At 44.6% G+C, this 25,439-nt stretch overlaps 1 protein-coding gene across 1 annotated transcript in view; it reads right to left on the reverse strand.

The window, feature by feature from the left end:
* Nucleotides 1-14,293: 14,293 nt before the first annotated feature.
* The window catches only part of RBBP6 (RB binding protein 6, ubiquitin ligase), a 135,800-nt gene continuing 124,654 nt past the window's right edge, over nt 14,294-25,439 (reverse strand). The window contains exon 17 of the mRNA XM_030211248.1: nt 14,294-16,204. Within this exon, the coding sequence (XP_030067108.1) occupies nt 14,716-16,204 (1,489 nt within the window). The 3' untranslated portion in view covers nt 14,294-14,715. The remainder of the gene's footprint in view (nt 16,205-25,439) is intronic.

Below are 25,439 nucleotides of genomic sequence, written 5' to 3' on the forward strand. Positions count from 1 at the left end.
GACTTTCCTGCAGTAAAAGATGTGCTGGTAGCAGGATGTACAGGATCCCCCATGCAAATTTTGCTAGTTGTGGCCAGCATGTTTGCTTGTTTTTCCAAAAAATCTATATAATGTCTGCATCAATCAAACATAAATAGATAACAGTCCAGTTCATTAACAGGCATCAAAGTAGAAAGTGACATGGGGACAAAGTTTGTCCCTGTCCTCATGGGCTCTGTCCCCATCTCTGTGGAATTGTCTGTCCCTATCCCCAAGGTTACCGTGGGTCCCTGTCCCAGTGTCATTCTCTAGTCAGAACATTCCTGGCACAGCTCTTGTGTGCATGTCTTGGGGGGGGGGGGGGCTCCTGATGCGCTTAAGAATCATGGGCTCAGCCTTCTAAACAACAACCCCCCCCTTCCACACAGTAGATAGGACTAAGACTTTTTGCAGGAAATCAGCAACCTTCTCTACCAGACGCATCAGAATGCTAAGCCGGTGCCTGATCTTTAGGAAGATGCAAAAAAGCAGCCACCAGAACTCTCACCTTCCCTCCAGCAGTCACTGGCGGCGCCTTTGACAGGTGCAGTAGCACAGTCTTCTGCCGTTGTGTCCTCGCTTTTATGCTGTAGCAGAAATCCTGGGCAGAGAGGCCTGTAAAAAATCACTCTGTCCTAACAACGAAAACCTGAGGTGTCGGTAGATTTAGGGCAGGAGTTTTCCATGTGCTGTTTCGCTGTCCATTGCACGGAATTGCTAATGAGGTCATTTTAATACTAGCGAGCTCATTATCATGGGACTTTCACTCACTGCTTCCCTGCATGGTAAAGCAGTGGCCAAATGTGTCTGTGCATTAGCTGTACAATAACATTTCTTTTAGGCTTAAAAACAGTCTATATGAAACACTGCAAATACAGTAAGCTTTGAGCATCTCCGTTTGAGTTGTAAGCCCAAAGAACAGGAGGAAACGGTTGGGCCAAAAAACAAGCAAACCCCAAACAAGTGGCATTCCTATCCTGTACTAAGAGGACGAGAAAGCAAGAACCTCCTTCCCAATGAAACTCTCCCTTAGCCAGATCTTCCTCAGTGGTGGAGCGGGAAGTAGGTAATAGGCACAGGGGACATCAGGATGAGCTATGAAAGACTCCAGAGGAAATTGGAGTCATAGGATAGGAGGTAGTGTCCTATTGTGGATTAAAAACTGGTTAAAAGAAAACTAGGGTTCAATGGTCAGTATTCTCAATGGAGAAGGGTAGATAGTGGGGTTCCCCAGGGGTCTGTGCTGGGACCGCTGCTTTTTAACATATTTATAACTTGTCTAGAAATGGGAATAACTAATGAGGTAAATAAATTTGCTGATGACACAAAGTTATTCAAAGTTGTTAAATTGCAAAAGGATTGTGAAAACTTACAAACGAGACTGGGAATCTAAATGGCAGATGACATTTAATGTGAGCAAATACAAACTGATGCACGTGGGAAAGATGAGCCCAAATTATAGCTATGTAATGCAAGGTTCCACATTAGGAGTCACCGACCAGGAAAGGGATCAAGGCTTCGTCGTTGAGGATACGTTGAAACACTCTGCTCAGTGCGCGTCGACTAAGAAAGCAAATAGAATGTTAAGTATTATTAGGAAAGGAATGGAAAACAAAAATGAGGACGTTATGCCTCTGTATCACTCCATGGTGTGACCGCACCTCGAATATTATGTTAAATTCTGGTCACCACATCTCAAAAAAGATATAGTGGAATTAGAAAAAGTACAGAGAAGGGCGACAAAAATGATAAGGGGGATGGGATTTCGTTAAGGAATTTTTCCTCCTTAGCATGCCCTGATGTTACATTTGCTCAGTCAATATCAGGGTAATTGAAATAATCCATTATTGTGTTACCTAGTTAGCCTCCCTAATTTCTGATATTTCTACATTAGTCTGTTCATCCCCGCCATCCCTTTACACATGGAATTTCAATTCACAGGGATTCCAAGATGTGTTTTGTTTCCTGCAGAATTTTCAGTCTATTCAAGGCCTTCCTTAATATACAAAGCTGCCCTCCACCAATTCGATCCACCCTATCCCTATGATATAATTTGTACCCTGGTATGACAGTGTCCTACTGGCTATCCTCCTTCCACCAGGTCTCAGAGATGCCTATTATATCTAATTTTTCATTTCGTGCAATATATTCTAACTCTCCCATCTTATTTCTTAGGCTTCTGGCATTTGCCTATAGACATTTCAAATTATGTTTGTTGTTCCTGTTTACATGTTGCTCAGTAGTTGAATGTTAATTTGCAATCTGTTGTCTGATTTTTATTTAAGGACACCTATCTACTATTGTCTCTTTTGCAACCTCGCTATCGGGATACTCAATTTTCCCTGTTGTGGTGATATATTTGAAAGATACCTTGTTCCGAACCATGCCTTTTTGAATGACTGTTGACCTTCTCCCAGGTTCTAGTCTAAAAGCTGCTCTATCTACTATTTAAATGCCGATGCCAGCAGCCTGGTCCCACCCTTGTTAAGGTGGAGCCCATCCTTCCAGAATAGACTCCCCCTTCCCCAGAATGTTGCCTAGTTCCTTACAAATCCGACACGATTTGAGTTTGACCTGGCTTGGCCACTGTTTGGAAAACAGGATACTGGGCAAGATGGACCACTGGTCTGACCCAGTATGGGCTAATCTTATGTTCTTAAAATCCTCTTCCCTGCACCATCACCTCATCCATGCATTTGAGACTCCGGAGCTCTGCTTGTCTCTTGGGCCCCACTATTTCTGGGATAAGCAGTATAAAATGTTTTGTACTGTTTTGGGATCTTGCCAGGTATTTGTGACCTGGATTGGCCACTGTTGGAAACAGGATGCTGGGCTTGATGGACCTTTGGTCTTTCCCAGTATGACAATACTTATGTACTTATGGTAGCACTTTGGAAAATGCTACTCTTGAGGTTCTGGAGTTGAGCTTTCTAGGTAAGAACCTAAATTTGGCTTCCAGAACCTCTCACCCACATTTTCCTATGTCATTGGTACCCACATGCACCAAGACAGCTGGCTCCTCTCCAACACTATCTAAAGTTCTATCTAAGTGATGCGAGAGGTCCGCCACCTTCCCACCAGGCAGACAAGTGACCAGGTGATCCTTACGTCCACCAGCCACCCAGCATAATCGAATCACCAATTACAACAGCTGTCCTAACCCTTCCCTCCTGGGCAGTAGCTCCTGGAGACACATCCCCTGTTGTGCTGGTCCTGGCTACAGGATTACTTCCAGTAGCACCTGGGTGATGCTCTCCTTTTAGAAGACCTATTTCCTCCAAGGCAGCTCAGAACTGTATGCTCATGTGTTTGGCAGGTTTACCTTTGCTGTGCTTTAAATTACTATATTAGCAGTTTACTATTGAGTTTGTATTAGAATCTATGCTCACCCATTGGCCCCTATGGGAGTAGGTGAGTAATTCACTAGCCCTCCCCTCCATTTTTACCAGGCACATACAAAAGTAGACAAAAATCTTTTCCCAGGGTCTGCATGGACAGGGCATCATCGTAATGAAACCTGGCTACTGTTGCTTTCATCTTGGGAGCCTGAGGTGTTTTCTGGCTGACACAGCTGATCACAGTGCTGCTATAGTGACCTCTCTCTGCAGGAGCTGTAACTATTTCATTATTCCCCAAACACAGTGAGCCCACAACAATCCCTTCCAGTCCCACTCTGAAGACGAAGGTAGGCAAGACATAATCTCTGCCCAGCCTGCTTCAAGTCTAAGATATGAAGGGTAAAGTGACTTGCTGAAGGTCACAAGGCATGTCAGCAGGTTGGGAGAGGCGGGATTTCAATCTCATTATCTCTGGGTTTCAGCCCGCCCATTCTAACCATTGGGCTACTTCTGCAGACTGCAGAGAGGAAGAATGTAGCAACCCCCGATCCCTATCACATCATGGGAGCCCAGTTTCTTTTCAAATGCTGCAAGATGGTTAGTCCTCCTGCCACCCCCAGGCTACCAAGCTCCCTCCTACTGGAATCAGGAGGTCTGAAGCTTCTTCCTGAAGGCAGGAGAGGTGCCACCTTAAATTGCATCACCCCCATCCCCAAGACATTCAGCCCCTTCCTGATGGAGTAAGGCACCCAGCATCATGCAACCCACCCTTCTCTTGGCTCCTGCACGCTTTCTGCAGAGCGGATGCTAATGAGCCCCCCCTGCGGAACAGATCTTCACTTACCCAACTGGGCACAGGGGTGAGAGAAGCGGCAACGTGACTACATTTTGGTGTTTCTTTTTTTGGGGGAGCTTATGTCCCAAGCTGGTCACATTTCTTTAAGCAGCAAGCTGGGCTATCACGTTATCCAGGGCAGCTGTCATTGGTGAGCAGGTCTGTAGCTTGGTCCTCTTGGCACTTTGCCACCAGCTCTGCAAGGGGTCCCTCGCCCAGGGCTCCAAACCGCTCCTGTTCCCCACTCATTGGCATTCCTACCATGCACCGGCCCCTCCACACTTGTTAAGAAGCAGCAGCAAAATTCCACAAGTGGCGCATCAAACTGTGGGAGAGCAATAATCCCTGCCCTGCTGGCCTGAATGCCTTATGCATACAGCGTTCCAACCCCCCCTACAAAGTAGCTGAAGAGCCCCCCATCCAGCAACACCAGATCTTAAGAAATGCCACACTAGGCCCGGGTCCCTGCGTCCTACCTTTGACAGGTCACAAGCAACTAGTTAAATTAAAACATTTCATATTCCACTATGCACAGTGGTTTGAAACAGGTTACAAGCCAACATCAGACAAACACATCATGAAAAATTTAAGACATAACAAATAAGGGCAAAGCCTGAACACATACAGTTCAAAATTCTGTTCCCTTACTCAGTGGCCAGTAGCTACACACAAGTCCATATCACCCCAGGTTATTGGGATATATACCACAGAGGTTAGAGAACTCTGCAGGCAACTAAATGATACACGTTTACCAGCAACAGGTAAACCTATTTTCAAAGAGCCTGGTAAAGGATTAGATATACCAAACCACTACAAGCATAGGCTTAACATGTTATAAACCTCCCTCACAGTAGATTGCAGATATGAGAGTTCACAGAACACATAGAACCTGGTACAAGTGACACTTGTAGATTCTGTAAGAAATACCAGAACATCATTACCATAGAGGTAGCAGTCCCAAGCCATTATCTGTAAATCACATGGAGAGAGAGAAGATCCACAAGTACCAAAAAAATGTTTTCCCATCATTTTGGGTGCCATAGACTTAATTTAAAAGAATTTCCAAACATACCTGAATAAGTTGCCTACACAATTTACATCTTATGAACTCCGGAGAGAAGCTCTCTTAGGCATGAAGCAAGTGAGCTTGGCAGTAAATTTGAAGGACAGATCATACTCCAGATACCCTGGCTCAGGAATGACGTTCATTCCTTTTATGGTATGTACAAAACTGAACCCATTTACAGCAATTGCCCCTGTCCTTCAAGATCCATCCCATCAAACAGCTATTGAACAACATACTCCCTATTAGCTTAATGCTGTTTAATATTTTTATGACTCCTTTATTATTACATTTCTTGATTTAATATCGTGTCTATGCACATGATATTTAGATCTTTGGGACACTAGATTGCTCCAATTCTCAGGAGACTGTTGAACTTAACAACAAACTTGATACAATTGTAAAATGATTAGCTGATCACAGGTTGAAATTAAATCCTGAAAAATCCCTGGGGGTTCTGTTTACTCAGACAATACAGCAAGTTCCTTCTTCTCCTATAATGATGCTGCAACTCATTTTCGCATTACTACTTCAGTTAAGGTGTTACGTCTGCAACTTGACCAACAGTAAACCTTTAAAGGTCAGCGGTCTGCTCAGGAGGCTCATCTTCAAATCAGTCTCCTTGAGCTACGGGCCATTTGGAATGTTCTAAAGACTTTCAGAGATCAATCCAAATTCAGATAACCAGGTTATTGTGATGCTCTGTGTCAACAAACGGAGGTACAGGCTCATATCCCTTGTGTCAGAAAGTGTCGGGTATGTGGCAATGGGCTGTCCTTCGCAGGATGAGCCTCTGTGCTGTATACCTTCCTGGCAAGAACTCTATGTCTGATCTTCAAGGCCATTAAAGGAAATGGCCCCCAAGTACCTGAAGAATAGGATTATCCTCTACACACCTCCAAGGACACTATGGTCCTCTCAAGGACCATCACTAACCACACTCTCTCCAAAAGACATTACATGATGTGATACCTGAAAGCGAGCCTTCAGAGTAGCCCCCACACTCTGAAACGCACTCCCTGAAAGGCTCTGCTTAACACAAGACTATCTCTACTTTAGGAAACAGATAAAAGCTTGTGTCTTCAACTAGGCCTTTAATGGAAGTAACTAACATGGTAGTCTCACTCACACACACAAGTGACATGGGCTGCACAAAGTGCAGCAGGAAATGTTTATCCACTCCTAGCTTGCTAAGAATATTTAACCGTCTCTCTGACCTCATGTGTACCTTTCTTTAAATTAGTCCCATTACCTATCTATATGTTAACCATCTACCTGACCTCATGTGCAAACTTTCTTTAAATTAATTACCTTATTTTCTAACTCCTCTTACCTATATGTTCCATCTTTGCTTACACCTTACACTGTCACAATTAAAATGTTCTATTACATATTGTGTTGACATGTAAGTAGTATACTATCAGGCTTATTTTCAAAAGAGAAGGGCGTCCATCTTTTGACACAAATCGGGAGATAGGCGTCCTTCTCTCACGAGTGCCCAAATTGGCATAATCGAAAGCCGATTTTGGGTGTCCCCAACTGCTTCCCTTCGAGGCGCCAGCACAGAGGAACTCTCCACAAACAGAGATGGAGCCTCAGGAAGAATCGGGGGCTGATTCGCAGTTAGTGCAAGCGCCCTCAATGCCTAAGTGGATTGCAACTGCAGCATTAGCACCAGCTGTTCTCTGAGCATGGCTTGGAACCACTCATCCAAAGGAAGGCATCGGCAAAAGCAGAGGAGCAAGGAAAGAGACAGCCTGAGAAGTGCCAAACTGGAAGTGGGAACTTGGCTGGAGATTTGCGCACCAGCACCTCTACCAAAGAAGGAGAGTGCTCCTCCGTTGCTGGCGCTTCTCAGGTACCAGTGATGCTGAAGCCCCGGAGCTCCTGAAACCATGCATCGATGAGGACAGATGATTATGTTTCTTGGCCTTCCTCCAATGCTCAGCACCACAGTCCTTCGGTGCCAAGGATGACGTTGAACCTCTACATGCCCTTGGTGTTGGGTCCAATGTTGACCAGTCCCAGGGCCTATTTTCAATGCCCAATGTCACAAGAAGTGGCAACCTCCTCAATGCTGGTAATCAAAGTCTTAGCAGCCATCAAGCCACAAATTTCAGAAGATGGATAGCACTATATAACTCATCAAAAGCCTGAATTTGAGTGAATGGGGCTTACTCACACTCCTTCCCCTTAACTAGGGGGACACAGATTGGTATTATTGGTACTCTTTTCATCAACTTATTTCAGATTAACAGTGCATATATGTATGCCAATGATGTACTACTAACTGAAATCCCCAGTCCTTTAAAGTTTGACCTAAATTGAAAAATTGTCTATGTACTCATTGGTTGGCTTGCAGTTGTCTAAAATAAAACCTAAATAAAGCAGTTGTCATGTGGATCACTGATGGATCACTAACTATGTCCAGGGACTTCCCACTTACCTTAAGTTGACTTGTTGATTATAAACTTGAGTTTCTGGTTTGTGTGTCTTCAGTAATGAAAAGTAGATTTTATTTTATTCTGTTGCTCTTTGGCAGATTTGTCATCAGACAACCTATTGGATCCTTCAGATTTACCTTCATCAATCCATACCATGCTGATTTCTAGGACAGACTTCTGCAAAGTGGTCTACAGTTGTGCATGAACTAAAAAGACCCCAATATATTCAGGAGGTGCTGGGAGATTTTTTTCCCAGTAAAAAAAAAAATTATTTAAATCATATAACACCTTTACTTGCTCAGTTGCATTGTCTACCATTTGCATTTAAAGTTTAAGAGATTATTTTGGCTCATATAACATTTTATAAAGATACTCACTCCTTTAGGCCTTTCTGCAGTACTTATAAATACAGACCAATGTGCTTGCTACGGCTGTAACAGGAAAATCTGTGTTACCCCCTACAACAGTCACTGCTGCTTGGCTTGACATTAGAAGACAATTTGTTTTCTTTTAGCATCTTCTTTATGGAATTAATTTCCAAATTATAAGAGTTTTGAAATGTTGTATGAAAAATTTAGAAGTATGCTTAAAACTACTTCAAAAACAGCACTGGTAGTTCAGTGGGGCCTGCTGTACCAGGTTGGGAACGTAATTATGTTTGTCAATACTTTTGCTATTGTGCCATCATTTTAATGTAAACATCTCTGCTGTGGGATAAAAAGGGCAACATAGGGAAACATAAAGGCGATCTGTGGGTGGAGAAAGGGCAATCCTATGAGTTATCCAGTTAGTGGTGATGTTCAGTAAAAAGGCTGTCCTAACTTTATCCGGATATCAGGCTGAATATCACCGATATCTGGATAGTGCCGGCAGTCAGTGCTGTATGTGGATATTTGGCACCAGCCACTATCCAGAGAGCAAAACTGAATATCTGAATTTAAATCATCTATGGCAGCTGGTATTTGAAAGAAATATAGACTGCCCAAACTGAATATAAACGCAAATGTTTTAAATAACTTCAAAATCAAGTCTGATTTCTAAGAACAACTGATTCCCCGATCGTGGGCCTGCAATGGAACACACAGAGGCCTAAGTATTTACATGTTACCTGCACAGGGCCAAATTTAAGCTGTTTGCGCCCGTAGGCCATACTGGACCCGCTACGAGCAAGTTCACCACGAAAGGTCTTTTTCAAGACCATTTCTGATAGAGCCAATGAAATTTCGCTTGGTTCGGGACACGGACCAAATTGCGTTTTTGGCATTTAAGATTCATATACGTCACACCATTGGGGCAGACTCCTGATGCAGGCCGGTAGGCCGAAACACAACAGTTGTGTCGAGTCTTTTCATCAATAAAGAAGTTTCTTAAGATATTTGTCTCCAGGATTTGTATTTCCGTGGTCAAAACATCCCACTTTTACCTGTATTTGTGTTTTCCCGTGGGGTGTTCGAGGTCTCCACCTGATCGCGGATTTTTCTGAACAGTGTGAAGGGAACATTGCGCCCCCAGAGATCAGAAAATATGGCCCTAAGGAAAATGGAAAAATACGTTTAAGCTCTAGAGAACAGTGGTGGATATTTAAGTTAAACACGTTGGTTCCACAAGGTTTAAATCTTTTAAGTAGAGTGGATGCGCTGATTAGCCTAAAGAAAATGAAATCGTGTTCACATTTGGGCAGTTATTTACTGCCTTCAAATTTGGCACCCTAGGCAGACTACCTTGTTTAAATCTGAGCCTGTACATGGGATCCAGTAAAATGTGGCAGAATCCTATTAGCACACAAAAGTCACCATCCACGGCCGTGATATTGTTTAGGCTGTGGTGATTGTCTATGATACAGGATTTTCAAGCTTACCCTTTATACTACGAGTTGTACAATGTAAGGTCCAACAAAGGACAACATATGTTCATGCTGTTTTACACCTTTTAAAGTTACTGGAAGGCTGACATAGATTGCATTCTATTGTTGTAACAGTACCAAAATTGTCCACTGAAAATTTCAATTTCTAAACTTTTTTTTTTTTTTACAATATCCACAAGTTTGAGGCACCTTACGATGGTCAATGTCCCTGCTATAAGTGTGAAATCCTCCCCACATTCCTGCCAGTGGGGGTGGTGCTTCAATGTGTTTTCAGTTGTGAGAGGAAAGTTTGTTATGCTCTGTCTCTGGCCCTATTCAAATGCAGGTTGAAAAGCCCACCTTTTTCAGGCTGCTTTTAACTAGTAACTCCTTGTTCACCTGCTCAATATCCATGGTGTTCTAATATTTCCATAATAAATGTAACTCCTTAAATCACTCATTTGTCTCGTCTATCTTTCTCAAATAGAGTAAGCTCTGTCAGGCAGGGACTGTCCCTTTAAGTTTATGTTTATTTTGACTTGATGAATTACCTTTTTAAACACATAAATCAAAAGCGATATGCAATAAAAAATTCGATATTCAATTAAAATGAAAAGGAATGCCAATAAAAACAGGAAAGAATCATTCCTACAAAGAGCACACAATAACAACCAAGAGAGACTAATGTGCTCACTTCCTACCTGCTGGGAGACTGAGAAAATACTGAGGCTAGGGTCACGTGACCAGGGCTCCTATTGGCTCGCTAGAGTCAGAGTTTTTTCTCAGTCTCCAACCTGCTGGAAGGCGAGCACAACCCATCAGTCCAATCCTGGGCCGGTCCGGAGGGATGCTAAGGAAAGGCACTTTTTGTCATTTCGTTAATAGGCTTGTCTAGGACTAGGCAGGATGAGCCTATGATCATTAACAGAGCATAAGCAACGATTTGGTGTATACAGAATTGTCAATAAGGCCAAATAGGAAGTCCCGTGTGTAAAGCTTTATGGGTCAGGGTAAGAATGTTAAATTGGATCCGAAGATCAATAGGGAGGCAGTGGAGATTTGTTTACAAAAATTAAATTTTGCGTTCAAAATGACTCCTAAATAAATAAAATTGCTCTAGAGGAGAAATAGGACTAACAAAACCGGTGCTACAGAGGGAATAGAAGCAGCCAACAAACTGTCGTCTTCTCTGGGTTCAAAGCCAAGGGATGATTAAGCCACATGGAAACTTTGTCCAAACAAACCTGAAAGGGTGAGATCTACTGCAGAGATAGGCACAAAATGAAGGATGAGAATGTCATCAGCATAAAAATAAGTACTTAACGTACCGAGCATTGAAGACTTGTTTTTTTGGTGCATTCTTCGTTCTTTAAAATTCGTTTTTTCACATTTTTTTACGTTTGGTTGATGCATCTGGCCCTGAGTCGTAGAGAGAGAGCTGTTTTATAGCCTATTGGCTAGCTATATCTGACTGATGGGCTCTGAAAGCCCACCTCTTTAACATTGCTTTTGACTCCTAACCACTTGTATCCACTCGCCTCCACCTACCCTCCACTCCTCTTTCCTCTACACATTAATTGATTTGTTTGCTTTATTTTTTGTCTACTAGATTGTAAGCTCTTTGAGCAGGGACTGTCTTTCTTCTATGTTTGTGCAGCGCTGTGTACGCTTTGTAGCGCTATAGAAATGCTAAATAGTAGTAGTAGTAGTAGTAGTAAATTAGCCAAAGCGATTGGGGAAAGTATTGATCCCTGTGGAACACCACGTTAAGGAATGAGAATCAAGACTGGCAAATGAACGGACGGCCCTTTAAGAATGAATTAAACCATTGCAGAACTGTATCAGTAATATTGATATCCCTGAGCCACTGCAGCAAGAGATTATGACTAATCACATCACACGCTGCAGACAGGTGCAGGGATACCGCAAAAGCAATGAAACCATCACATTTTTTTATATACTTCACTGAGCAGTGAAGTAAGCAGTCTCCATGCTGAAACCAATCCTAAACCTGGTCTTGGATGAAGAACCCTAGTTGCCTCTAAATGTGCTCGCAATTGTTTGTGTACAGCTTTGCATATGTCTAGTAGCGCTAGAAAAATAAGTAGTAAGTAGCAGAATCATAGGAGGAAGTGGGGAAGGGGAAGGGGGAGGAAGAAGAGCAGGAAGGGGGAGAAGACATATTTCAATAGAAATACTCATTTGACTACAAATGTTCTACTATTTTTAGCTGGTATATCCATTTTGAGTTCAGTTTTCTTAAATTAAAACTTAACCCTGATAAGTCCAAGACCCATTTATATTCTCACAGAAACCAAGAATTGTACTGAAAGATCCACTCTTAAATCACTGCAATGCAAATTCAGGCTGTTCATCCTTTTTAGGGGACATTATTGACCATCAATTAGGATTCCAGCCATACATGACTGTCCAAATGTGTTTCTTTAAAGTGAAAAAGGTACATTCTGTTCAATCTTTCTTTGATCAACCAGCAATTTGTACTTTACCTCAGGCTTTAGTGTTAGGCCATCTGTTAGCCCTACCTCAGGGCTTTCATCAGATTGATGTAAGTACATTACAACTCATTCAAACCACAGCTGTTAAGCTAATTTCAGGAGCAAAACGCTGGGATCATGTCACTCCATTCCACAAAACTGAACAGTGACTACTCATTTCAGAATTTGTGCCTGGCTCCTCATCTTTCACGGATAAACTGCTGTCAGCTAGAAATCCATATAAAATTCTGATGCTGATCTATAAAATATATAACTCAGGTGTTTCCTTATTCTTATCGTGCTTGTTAATACTCTACTCACCCTTTTGTGCCCTACAGTCAACCCAGTAGAATCTCTTAATGGTTCCCCCTTTACACCAAATTTGGTTTGAAAACATCTGATGCTCCATTTTCATTTTACTGCACCCTCATTGTGGAATGACTTCCTGTGTTACTTGCATTTTGAGCCATATCAGAAAAAAACTTCACAATAGGCTTAAAAAACTTTAGAAGATAGCTTTGCTTCTATTCAGCCATTCACAAGGTGACTGAGGCAGGACCCAGATCTGCACGCTGTACAGCAGAAGAATTTATGCTAACTTAGACTATCCCTATTCTATTCATTATTGTATTTGTTTTCCATTTCCTTCCTTTTCTGTTTGCTTTAAATTTATTGTAAACTTTCCAAGATGGTTTTTCTGATTGGTGGTATATCATGAAATAGACTGGAATTTGAAGTCCTTCATCTTTCAATGCCTATGTTGTTTAGGGCAGGTTAATCTCCCAGATGTTAAACCTCTGCATTACACCTAGAAGGAAAGGAACGTACCACTTCTTTGGAGCTGAGGAGAGTTTCAGCTACTATGAAGCAGCCAACTCTGTGCTTGCTAGATAATTAAACATGGGCACGGGACCAGAGGTTTTTTAAATGACTGTACATTTAAAAATCATGATCATCTCTCTTTCTCTCTTTCCCCTGCCTCCCCCCCCATTAAAAAATCAATCCTGTGAATAGAAGCATAGCATGTTTTATGAGAAAGGTTGTAAAAATCTGCACCGACCACACTGAAAGAGCCAAGGGTATACTCAGTACTGGTTGATTCTCTGGTCCACTTGGTGAAGCATGCCTACCTAGTTTTTGCAAGTAGTTTAGCCCAGAGTGCTGAGACAGGAGCAGCCTCTGCTATTGGGGAGTCTTTTGGCTTGCTGGGAAACAGTGTGTCTTAACACTTGGAGAGAAGATAGATTTTGGATTCAATTGATAAACTGTGTGTGTATTTAGAAGCTAGAACTGAACTTGTGTTACGACTAACTAGTGGATTATGCTGAACCTCTTTAGAGAGGTAGTCAGGGACTCGGAGGACAACCAGTTCTGACTTTATCTTCTGCTGCAGGTTAGCCCTTGGGCTTCACAGACAGGGACAAGACTACAAGTCACATAAAGGAACAGAAGCAGAACAAGAGCCAGAAAGTAGGACAGGCTTCAAGAAGTCATCAGAGGAGCTGGCATGGAAGATACAGCCAAGCACATGGGTGTGGAGTCAAACAGCCTTATTAGTGACGGCATCTAGGACTCATGATGAACACAATGCAAATCCCCTTCTCTCCCTCCCCCCACAACATATCTAACACCAGACACAGGCCACTATAATGCAGTGGGTAAGGTGGAGCCTGAAAAATCATTTCACTCAAGCCAGAAGGTAGGTTAAGGTCCCACCTCATCCCAGGCACATTAAAAAAAAAAAATTTACAGGTTGCTACCCTAAGCAGATTAAGATTTAAAACTGCCCACTGATGACAATCTTTGGATTGCATATGCAATTTCTGCTTAACAAGACACTTCTGCCTGGTTTACTGGTGCTTAATAAAGCTTCGGACACTTCCATTTCCAGCCTACAACATCAGAACCAGCAACTGGAGCAATTAATGATATAGAGGAAAGCCACTGACCCCCTCACTGATCTACTCCAACACCAGCAGACATCTCTGGCCCTCAGCAGTCTACTCCAGTCCATCAAGAGTATCTCCTTCTAAGCCCACCCCAACTGCTCCAACAATATCAGATGTGCCTGTCTCCTTCACTGTTCCATCACTCATGTCTGCCCTTTTACTCCTATCTCATCAACACCGGATGTGCCTGTTCTTTTGACTGCCCTCAGTGCATCAAATATGCTTGTCTGACCCAGTCAATACCAGGCATATCTGTCCACCTCAAAGTTGCTGTAACCTGCTTCCAATGCAAATACAAGCACATTAAATACATTTTCTTGAAAACATTTTATTCTAATCAAAAGGCGACATAACGGGTCTGTAACACTCTGCAAGTCAAGCAAAGAGTTTTAGAACTGATATCAATTTTCTTTTCTGCCAGGCAAATAAAATTAAAATAAAACTTTGTGAAAACTTTCACAGTAAAGTAAACACCACCCAAACTAATGGTGGGAAAAACGGAAAATGCCCTATCAAGGAGCACTCATGTTACATGGTCACAAACTCACAATTCTGTACAAAACCTTCACTTTATAAAGCTGATGTAAAAATCAAATAACCAAGCAGCAATAGATTAAGTGCAGCACAGGGTCTTTCATGTCATTATTTACAAAGTTTGAATTTGTTTACATTATAAGAAAATTTAATACAGATGACTTAGGAATTAAGTCAGTTACTTTACTCTGTCATTTCATACTGAGACAGAAGATTTTATTTTTAGGTCTTCTTTTTCCTTTTCTTTCTCTTTGCTCTTTTTGGATTTTTTCTTCTTGTGTTTGTGTTTTTGGCTTTTTTCAGATTCCGACTCATTGCCGGTCATATGCTTCTTATGCTTTTTGTGTTTTTTGTGTTTCTTGTGCTTCTTTTTGTCCTTTTTCTTCTTTTTCTTCTTGCTGTCCTGACTCCCTGCCGAGCTGGCACTGCTGCTGCGACTGCGTGCCTGGCTTTCTGAAGGGCTTGCGCTGCTCTGACTTCCATTTCCGCTCAGACCAGCTGGGCAAATGACTGCTCTTTCAGCTGTCTCATCTTTACTTCTCTCCAACTTTTCTTTGGGATCTCCAGAATTTGTGCCTGGCTCCTCGTCTTTCACGGACAAATTGCTGTCACTATCACTTTCATTGTAGTCTGGAACAAAGGAGGCTTCATCTGTTTCTCTGGTCAGGTCGGTGGACAGGCGTGATGACCGACTGAGAAGTATTTTTGATTTACTATTGTCCTTGTCACCTTGCTCCTTTTCATCCTTATCAGGTGATGCATGCCTTGGCTGAGACTCTTTATTTCCACTTAATTCTCTCTCTTTGCTTCTAGGTTTTGATACGTGTTTCTCCTTCTCTTTCCCTGAATTCTTCTCCATTTTCTGCTCATTTAACCGTCTGGAATCAGATGAAGCTTTGTAATCATTATGCTGTCGTCGGTCCCTTAAGGGACTATAGTTACTTCTTCTAGAATCACCTGCTCCCTTTCTGGCCAGTTCAGTGTGTACATCTCTGGATTTCTTTTTTTGCCCAGATGTGGACTCTCTATTTCGAGGAGAAGATTCTTTTCTCTTAGCAGCTTCATTCCTGTCGTCTCTATGTTTGGTATTGGAGTAGTCTTTGCTGCTGCTCTCTTTGACTGAGGACATGCGACCCATTTCATGCTTTTCTTTGCTAGACTGAGAGTGGCTTCTCTGGCTGCCTTGCTCATTTGTTCGCTCACTGTTGCTATCCTTTTCTTGGTGGGCGCTGCCTTTCTTCTTTTCGGAGCTCTCCTTGTTAGAAAGAGCATGATCCCATTCTTTGGCCCGACTCTTCTCCTGTGTTGTGGTTGTTTTTGAAGTTTTAGGGTCATGTTGGCAGCCTTCAGAGTTTGAATCTTTTGACAATTTTAGCTTTTCTGAGGAATCAACATCTTTCTCACTTTGTTTTATGGGATTCAGTGTCTTTAATAGGCCAACGCTTTTGACTACACTGACAGGTTTCCCTAAACTTGAAGGTGCTTGCGATGATTTCACTTCTTCCTCTTCTGACTCAAAATCATCTTTATCCCATTTGGACTGGGGAACTTGAATCATAATGATGACATCTTCAGCTGGGGCTGTGATGTCATTGTTATATTCCTCCATAGTCTTTATCACAGTGCGTTTCATGTCTGGCTTATCCTCAGACTTTCTAACAGGGCTTCCTCCAGTGGAGCTGGTACTAAAGAGAAAAAACAAAATTAGTTCACTGAAATTGATCTCCTTCTCATTAAATGTCTTATGATTGATACAGGGGTCAAGGTTTAACTGGAATATATTTTACTCTTTGGAAAGTGTTAACAGTGGCTATAGCAAGTTCCTTTCCAAAATGTTTACCATCTGTTGCCTTTTAAGCCTGGAAATAAAATGTATTAAAACAGTATTTGTTCCATGCTCCCACCCATACTACCCTATAACAGCCAAGTGAAAAAATTATATGCCAGAAATGCTTAGAAGATAGGGTAAAACAAAGAATAACTTGGTGGAAGTGTCCACCCTCTTATACTCCTGTAGCAATCAAATACTTTAAGTCCTGATATAAGCAATCACCTTCAAAACACACACCAAGTATACTGGTATCACCCATGTCAAATTGTACTGATTTGCATGATGACATGATAAATCCAGAAGTTCCTGCTGGCTTCTTCTGCTGGGTAGTGCATTTCAAAACAAATACACAAACATGAGCTGCAAAAAGCTGATGAAAGAACTTTGGGACAAAGTTCCGAGGATGTGTACAAAAGAATTCCAAAGATCAAGAATATCCAAAGGAACATAGTCAAAACAGTTATTAAAAAGCGGAAGGTGTATGGTATCACCAAGATCAAGCTGTCAATTCCAAACTGGGTGACCGAGCAAGAAGACTGATTAGGAAAACAATAGGGTCTTTCAGAGCTACAGGCTCCCATGACCAAAACAGGTCAAAGGGGGCATGCAACAATATTCCCAGCCTTCCACAAACTTCGTCTTGAATCTGGTTGAATATATCCAAAGGAACACTAAGGAGATATTATAGTCATGTGGCAAAACGTTTTAAAGTTTGGTGAAAGTATAAGGTAAAATTAGTCCTCACATGATAATTTTCTTTCCATTAGTCCCAAAAGATCAATCCAGAGACTTGTGGGTTATGTCCCTCTACCAGCAGGTGGAGACAGAGAGAACTTCAGAGGTTTACTATATGTGGTCATGTGCAGTCACCTTAACTTCAGTATTGTCGATACCAAAGCAGTGGAAGATGAAAGAGGAAGTTCTCTCATGCCTGCATAAAGCCCATGTAAGCTCCCCAACCACTCCTGCGGGAAGGTAACAGAAGATTTCCTTTATGTTTTGATTTGTTTTACCTTTTTTTTTCTTTGTAGCCAAAAATCAAATGAAGGAATCTGATGAAACTGAGGCAACTAGAAGAAAACACTCAATCCAGAAAAACAAAGGGCGGGCCTCTGGATTGATCTGTTGGGACTAATAGAAAGAAAATTATCAGGAAAGGACTAATTTTACCTTCCACAGTGTCCCACAGATCAATCCAGAGACTTGTGGGATGTACCAAAGCAGTCCTCAAGTGGGGCGGGGTACTACAACCTCAGCAGAGACTGGAGCAATGCTCCACAGGCTGCGGTTACATGCACTGCCACATCAAATCTGGAATGCCTAGTGCTACCACAGCAAGCCTGCAAAGCCTGGCAAGGGAAGGACAGAGGACCAAGTGGCCGAACTGCAAAGGGCAGCCACGGAAGCCAGACAGGACTCGGAAAAGGAAATCAACTGCACTCTGGAAGAAAGTGCTGCCACCCGCAATAGGAGAGACTGTCCCATACAGAGGCCAGCTGAAGAAATTGCCTCTCTTCGTCAACGGCCACTGTGACTCTTGAAGCCAGATCCCCTTTCTTGTGACCAGCCAGAGGACAACATGAGGGTATGCAGGGAGGCATTTCTGCTCAGCAGGTCAGGAATCTGATGATCCTACCGCAGTGTGGGTGTTTCGTACGGAGTCGCCACCCTCCTTTATCCCTAAGGCTCTCCAGGTTCTGAGTATGTGTTCTTCTGAGCCTGACCAAAAAAAACTTGTAGACACGTCCTCAGGAAGACGCTGAGTCTATAAGTCACCCTCAAACAATAGCTTGCCCTGAAAAGGGAGCTGAACCAGCCATCGTTAGATGCTGCATTCACCGTCCAGCAGTGCAACCACATCAAACGACAGGCTGTGACTGCCAAAAACATTTGCTTGACGCCCAAAACAAATCATATAAGAAAACTGACAACTAAGCTGGCCTCAACTCTACATCTGACAAGTGAGGAGGCGGTTGATTGTCTGCCTTCTGGAAGGGATCTGAAATCTGTTGCCACCAGCTATGGCACACCCTAGCAGGCTGCAGATAGCCACCTCCAGGGAGAGAGAACTTCTGAAATATCAGCGGAAAGCTGTGTTGAAATCACTCATTAAAGGGAACCATACAGATGGGACTAAAGCAGAGAAGGAACCCCTGAAGTGGTCTGATACGGAATCAGGCCCACGGGGGAATGTTCAAGAAAGAGAACCTTGTGTCCATAACTTGAACCTATTCCTATATCCTGGACCTGGTAGAGAAAGTAAAACCTGACTTAGGTTGGCACCTGTTGCTGAGGAGCAAAAGGAAGAAAGGACTTCCCAAGCCTATATTGAACAGCACTCCCGATAAGCCAAGATTTGTGCTGGAAACAACTGACTCTTGGCGACACTGATTATCAATCCTAAGGACTGAAGACAAGTAGGTATCTTGGATGAAATTTGAAGTGTCTCTTGATAGAGCTGCAAATCAGCCAGTCACGAGGTATGGATGAACCTGTAATCCATCCTCACAAAGGAAAGCTGCCACTACCACCATGACCTTACAAAAATGTCTATGGCAACGTGGAAAGGCTGAATGACAGTCATAAATCGCTAAGATCCCTCTGCAGCAAGGAGCACTGGGAATATGAAAGTTCGTTTCCTTGAGGTCCAGGGAGGCTAGAAACTCTCCCCACCAGACAGAACTATTGCACACTGCAAGGTTCCCACATTATGAAAAGTTGAACTGTAAACACCCTAGACTCTTATGACGTCCAAACTCAGCTGGAAGGAAGCTCCCTGGTTGGAACTACAAAGCAAAGGGAACAATTTCCCATTCCCCAAATGCAACTGGGGACAGACTCCACTGTGCCTAAAGGAAGAAACATTGGCAAGGTGGCAGGAACTGCCTGGCAGTATTTGAGCTTGCATGTAGACTCCAAGAAAAATCTGTAGTGAAGTCCAGGTTGTAACCGTGCGATAGTTACTAAGACACATTTGAGCTGAGGTAATCTTGGTCCACTCCTCCTGAAACCAGTACAGGTGTCCTGCCTAAGGAGTGAACCGAGACTCCATCATTGGAAGACGCAGCAGGCATAGGTAGACCTGGAGTTGAAACAGAGCTCATTCTACCAGCAGCCAGGTGGCTTGTCGTAGTGGAAGTGGGAACCCTGAAAGTGGTTTTCCTGGCCCCACAAAACCTAAGACAAAACCAAGAGGATTAAAAATCATCCTTAAACTCGTCCCCTGGCAATCTCCGAGACTTGGAAGTCCCTCAGGTCTTTACCCAACTGGGCTAGATCCTCTCCAATCCCAAAATTACTTCCAAAAGGCAGGTTGCCAAATGTGACTTGGAAGCCACATTAGTGGGTCTGTTGCCTAAGCCAGCGCTAACTTCTTGCAGAAAGGGACAAGAATTGGCTGGTGTGACTGTGCACTATAACTGCTGGTCATTGGAGCTAAGAAGTGCAGCTGAGAACCAGAGCCAGATGGCGAAGCAGAATATGGCTGCCGCACCATTGCACACTACAGATAGCAAGCTGAAGGGTCATGAAGTAGCACCACTAGTGCTCTGTGTGCTTACTCTCAGCTGATTGCAACAAATATTAAGCTACCTCTACACTGAAGTAGTTCCTGACCATTCCTCATGAAATTACGTAACCCATACCATGAAAAGATACCAAAAATGCCACAGAAGCAATTAGAGGTACTGGGTACGCTGCAGATACTGGGGTAGCTGAGGCTAGTATGCAAAGGTGTGACCAGTATCAGTGTACAAAGAGAGAGAAGGGCAATCTTTGATAACTCTTCCAGTCATGCAAGAACTGCTTGGCCAGGCAAGCAGTAAGAGAGAATGAAACAAAATATGCCCAACTGGAAACCTAACTGAGCCCACAGTTTCTAATAGGATAGATAAAACCAGTCTTGAACCTGTAACCTTCAGGCTGAAAGGCCAGCCACCCTCCTGAATAAAACTAGTTTGATGTAAACAGTGCACTCAGAACAAATGCCACCAGGGTAGCACAGAGGGTGCAGGATTACCATGGAAACCAAGAGAAACCTGAGAGGCCTGCACTAGCCTCAAAATGTAAGATTTCTCACAGAAACATGGAGTCAACAGCCCTAAGCCTGACTAACTAAACAAACTGTACTGCCATGCTCTGAGAAAAGGGAAAAACCTAATCCTGATCCCTTTCTCCCTTCCATTAATGACGTACACACACCCTGAACCTCCTCAAGGAGGGTCCAGAAATATTCTTAATGTAAATCACCTAGTGAAGCACAGGCATCTCTACTAGAAGACTTTCAGATAGTCAGTACTTTCCAAGCTGCAGCTTAAGGCTCTCGTGCCACAGAACAGCTGCAGGGGTCTAATGGGTCTCCGACCTTGCCCCTGGAAAGCTACGGGAGACCCGAGGACTCCCACAGGAGTCTGCAAACCTCCCCAGGCCTCCCTTTTCAGCAGCCCTTAAATACCAAATATGACGAAACTGGGAATGATCCACCCCAGTTCCCCAGTCACATTTCTGAAAAGCCTACATATAAAACTGCCTGAATCGCAAGCAAATCAGGCCCCAGGGGAGCGCTGGGACTTCAGCATTGCCATGTGGTGCGGCAAGAAAGATGGCGCCCTCAAGCACACCCAAGAAAACAACTGTCCTGCGCTCGCCAAAATGAGCAGGGAAGGAGCACACCGCTCCATGGAGTTGGGCTGTACAGTGGATCTCCAGCATGGGAAACTGCAGCAGCCCAGTGGCTCCCACATTGGGAGCCGTTTTTGCTGTGCCCCACCGGCGCAGATAGGATAATGACTACTCACCCCCTCGGGAATCGCTGTCGCATGCCAAGTCAGTCTTCACACCCCTCAGCCGATACTACAAACTGGCATGAGCTCGCCGTATGGACCAATCAGACTGAGGAGAATTTTTTTTTTTTTAAACAGTACTCAAATAGCATTTTTTATTGTTGTTTTTTTTTTTTTAAAGGCAGGAGAGGTCGCCGGAGCAAAAGAAACCTCAGACTCCTTTTAAAGTAAGGAGAGTGAGAACCACAATTACTACTTAACATTTCTAAAGCACTCCTAGGGTTATGCAGCACTGTACAGTTTCACAAAGAAGGACAGTCCCTGCTCAAAGGAGCTTACAATCTAAAGGATGAAATGCCAAGTTGGGGCAGTCTAGATATCCTGAATGGAGGTATAACTGTTATGTGCCGAAGGCGACATTGAAGAGGTGGGCTTTGAGTAAGGATTTGAAGATGGGCAGGGAGGGGGGCTTGGCGTATGGGTTCAGGAAGTTTATTCCAAGCATAGGGTGAGGCGAGGCAGAAAGGGCGGAGCCTGGAGTTGGCAGTGGTGGAGAAGGGTACTGAGAGGAGGGATTTGACCTGAGAGCAAAGGTTTCGAGTAGGAACGTAAGGGGAGATGAGGGTAGAGAGGTAGTGAGGGGCTGAAGATCGAGTGCATTTGTAGGTAAGTAGGAGAAGCTTGAACTGTATGCGGTACCTGATCGGGAGCCAGTGAAGTGACTTGAGGAGAGGGGTGATATAGGCATGTCGGTTCTGACGGAAGATAAGACGAGCAGCAGCATTCTGAACGGATTGAAGGGGGGATAGATGGCTAAGTGGGAGGCCAGTGGGGAGTAGGTTGCAGTAAAGGCGAGAGGTAATGAGAGAGTGGACGAGTGTTCGTTTGGTCTGCACAGAGACGAAGGGGCGAATTTTGCTGATGTTGTAGAGAAAGAAGTGACAGGTCTTGGCTATCTGCTGGATATGCGCAGAGAAGGAGGGACCTGGTACCACCCAGTCATGCAGAGAGGAGGTACCTGGCACCACCAGGTGTGCACCCAAGTCCCAGGACCGGGACACTTCAGACCCCAGAAGCTCGACTAGACCCAGGGGACCAGGCCAGGAGCCAATCAATCCAGAGCTGCACAGATATGACCATCTGCCTGCTAGAGAGAATACCGAAATTAAGGTGACTGCACATGACCACATATAGTAAACCTCTGACGTTCTCTCTATCTCCACCTGCTGGTAGAGGGAGATAACCCACAAGTCTCTGGATTGATCTGTGGGACGCTATGGAATAGAGCTTTTTGGCCTGAATACAAAGTACTGTGTCACTCAGAGAATACCATCCTCTGAAGCTTAATGATTTATTTTAGTGCATTTCTATCCCACATTTTCCCACGAGCGCAGGCACAATGTGGCGTACAGTAGTTCAAGAAAAATTACAATAAAAGAAAGGTATAAACATAGGATGACAGAGCTTGGATGAATTCACAGAAAAGACAAGGGAAGGAAAAACTGTCCAACAAGTGCAATAGGGTTAGAGTCCCACTTCAAACAACAACGGGAGAGTCAAATGGAGGAGTTCGGTATGGAGTAGGCTTTCATAAATAGGAATGTCTTTAAGAACTTCTTAAATAATTGATGGTCTGATATCCCTTTTAATTGCTTCGGCAGTTCATTCCAAGTCTTAGCACTGGTATATGGGAAAGACAAAGCAAGGTAAAATTATGTATAATCATACCTGATAATTTTCTTTCCATTAATCATAGCTGATCAGTCCATAGACTGGTGGGTTGTGTCCATCTACCAGCAGTTGGAGATAGAGAGCAAACTTTTGCCTCCCTATATGTGGTCATGTGCTGCCGGAAACTCCTCAGTATGTCGATATCAAAGCTCCATCCGCAGGACTCAGCACTTAGAGAATTACACCCACAAAGGGACACTCTGCCCAGCTCACCACCGCCGAAACGGGGGAGGGGAATTAACCCAGCTCATCCCCACACAAGTGGGGGAGGGGAATCCGTCCAGCTCATCCCCGCGGAGCGGGGGAGGGACACCACACCCGCCGATGCGGGGGGATCTGGCTTATCCTGCAACCGCAACCGCGGGAGGAGCTGACTGACCCTAACACCGCCGAAGCGGGAGGGGTACAAAGCTGCCCTACAGCCGCACGAAGCGGGAGGGAGTGCCGGCAGAATTTATGTCTCAATCCAGCCCCGTAAAACGGAGGGGAGAGGAATGCAGCAGCTCACTGTAACACAAACTCGTCTCAACTCTTGAAGAATCCAAGTGAAAGAAGAACTTGAACACGAAGTCCTCCTGAAGTAACTGAAGGCTAAACTTGAACCTAAAATTCAACCAGAATATAAACAGTACAGATATCTGGGAGGGGCTATGGATTGATCAGCTATGATTAATGGAAAGAAAATTATCAGGTATGATTATACATAATTTTACCTTCCATATCATCAAGCTGATCAATCCATAGACTGGTGGGATGTACCGAAGCAGTACTCACCCAGGGCGGGACATTGAAATCCCTGACCTCAACACTGAAGCTCCAAACCGGGCCTCCGCCCGTGCAGCCACAGTCAAACGGTAATGCTTGGAGAATGTATGAGCCGAAGCCCACGTTGCCGCCTTGCATATCTCTTCCAAGGAGACGGATCCGGCCTCTGCCATCGAGGCCGCCTGAGCTCTCGTGGAGTGAGCCTTCAGCTGGATAGGCGGCACCTTCCCCGCGGCCACATAAGCCGCTGCAATGGCTTCCTGGACCCATCTTGCCACTGTAGGCTTAGCAGCCTGCAGACCCTTACGAGGACCTGCAAACAGGACAAACAGATAATCCGATTTCCGGAAATCATTGGTCACTTCCAAGTATCTGATGATGACTCGTCTCACATCCAGATATTCAAGAGCGGAGTACTCCTCTGGGTAGTCCTCCCTACGAAAGGAAGGGAGACAGAGCTGCTGATTCACATGGAAGCGAGAACCAATCTTGGGCAGGAAGGAAGGCACTGTGCGAATAGTCACTCCTGCCTCAGTGAACTGCAGAAAAGGCTCTCGACATGAGAGCACCTGGAGCTCGGAAACTCTTCTGGCTGAAGTGATAGCCACCAAAAAGACTGCTTTCAACGTCAGGTCTTTCAGAGATGCCCTCGACAAGGGTTCCAAAGGCGGCTTCTGCAATGCTCTTAGCACCAGGTTGAGATTCCACGCAGGCACCACTGAGTGCAGAGGAGGGCGCAGGTGATTAACTCCCTTGAGAAAGCGCACCACATCTGGCTGCGAAGCCAGGGAAGCACCCTTCAGGCGGCCCCTGAAGCAAGCCAGAGCCGCTACCTGGACTTTAAGGGAACTGAGCGACAGGCCTTTCTCCAGACCTTCTTGCAGGAACGCCAACACTGAAGAAATTGGAGCAGTGAAGGGAGAAAGTGAGCCTGCTTCACACCATGCTGCAAAGATACGCCAAACCCTGGCGTAAGCAGTAGAAGTAGAGCGCTTCCTCGCTCTCAGCATAGTGGCGATGACCTTGTCTGAGAAGCCCTTCTTCCTCAGACGCTGCCGCTCAATAGCCAGGCCGTAGGACCAAAGGGAGAGGGATCCTCCATCACCACGGGACCCTGATGTAACAGGCCCTGCTCCACTGACAGCCGCAGAGGATCGTCGACTGAGAGCCTGAACAAGTCCGCATACCAGGGACGTCTGGGCCAATCCGGACCCACCAGGATTACCCTGCCGGGATGCTTTGCCACCCGGTCTAGCACCCTGCCCAACATGGGCCAGGGCGGGAACACATAGAGGAGCTCTTGTGTCGGCCACTGTTGGAGAAGAGCATCTACTCCCAGGGATCGAGGGTCCCGTCCTCTGCTGAAAAAGCGCGGCACTTGGCCATTGGCCGATGACGCCATCAGATCTAGGCTCGGCTGGCCCCAGCGCTTCGTGATGTCCAAGAACGCCTGAGCAGATAGCTGCCACTCTCCGGGCTCCAAGGTATGGCGACTGAGAAAGTCCGCCTTGACATTCATGACTCCGGCAATGTGGGCCGCTGAAAGCTGCTCCAGGTTCGCTTCCGCCCACTGGCAAAGACTCATAGCCTCCTTGGCTAGAGGGGCGCTCTTGGTACCTCCCTGGCGGTTGATATAGGCCACAGCCGTGGCATTGTCCGACAGGACCCGTACAGGCTTCAACACCAGTACCGGGATGAACTCCAATAACACCAACCGAATGGCTCTGAGTTCCAGGAGGTTGATAGACCACTTGCCTCTGCAGGAGACTAGAGCCCCTGCGCTGTCCTTCCCAAGCAGTGGGCTCCCCAGCC

This window comes from Microcaecilia unicolor, chromosome 8, assembly GCF_901765095.1.
Source record: "Microcaecilia unicolor chromosome 8, aMicUni1.1, whole genome shotgun sequence".
In the NCBI taxonomy this organism is placed as follows: domain Eukaryota; kingdom Metazoa; phylum Chordata; class Amphibia; order Gymnophiona; family Siphonopidae; genus Microcaecilia; species Microcaecilia unicolor.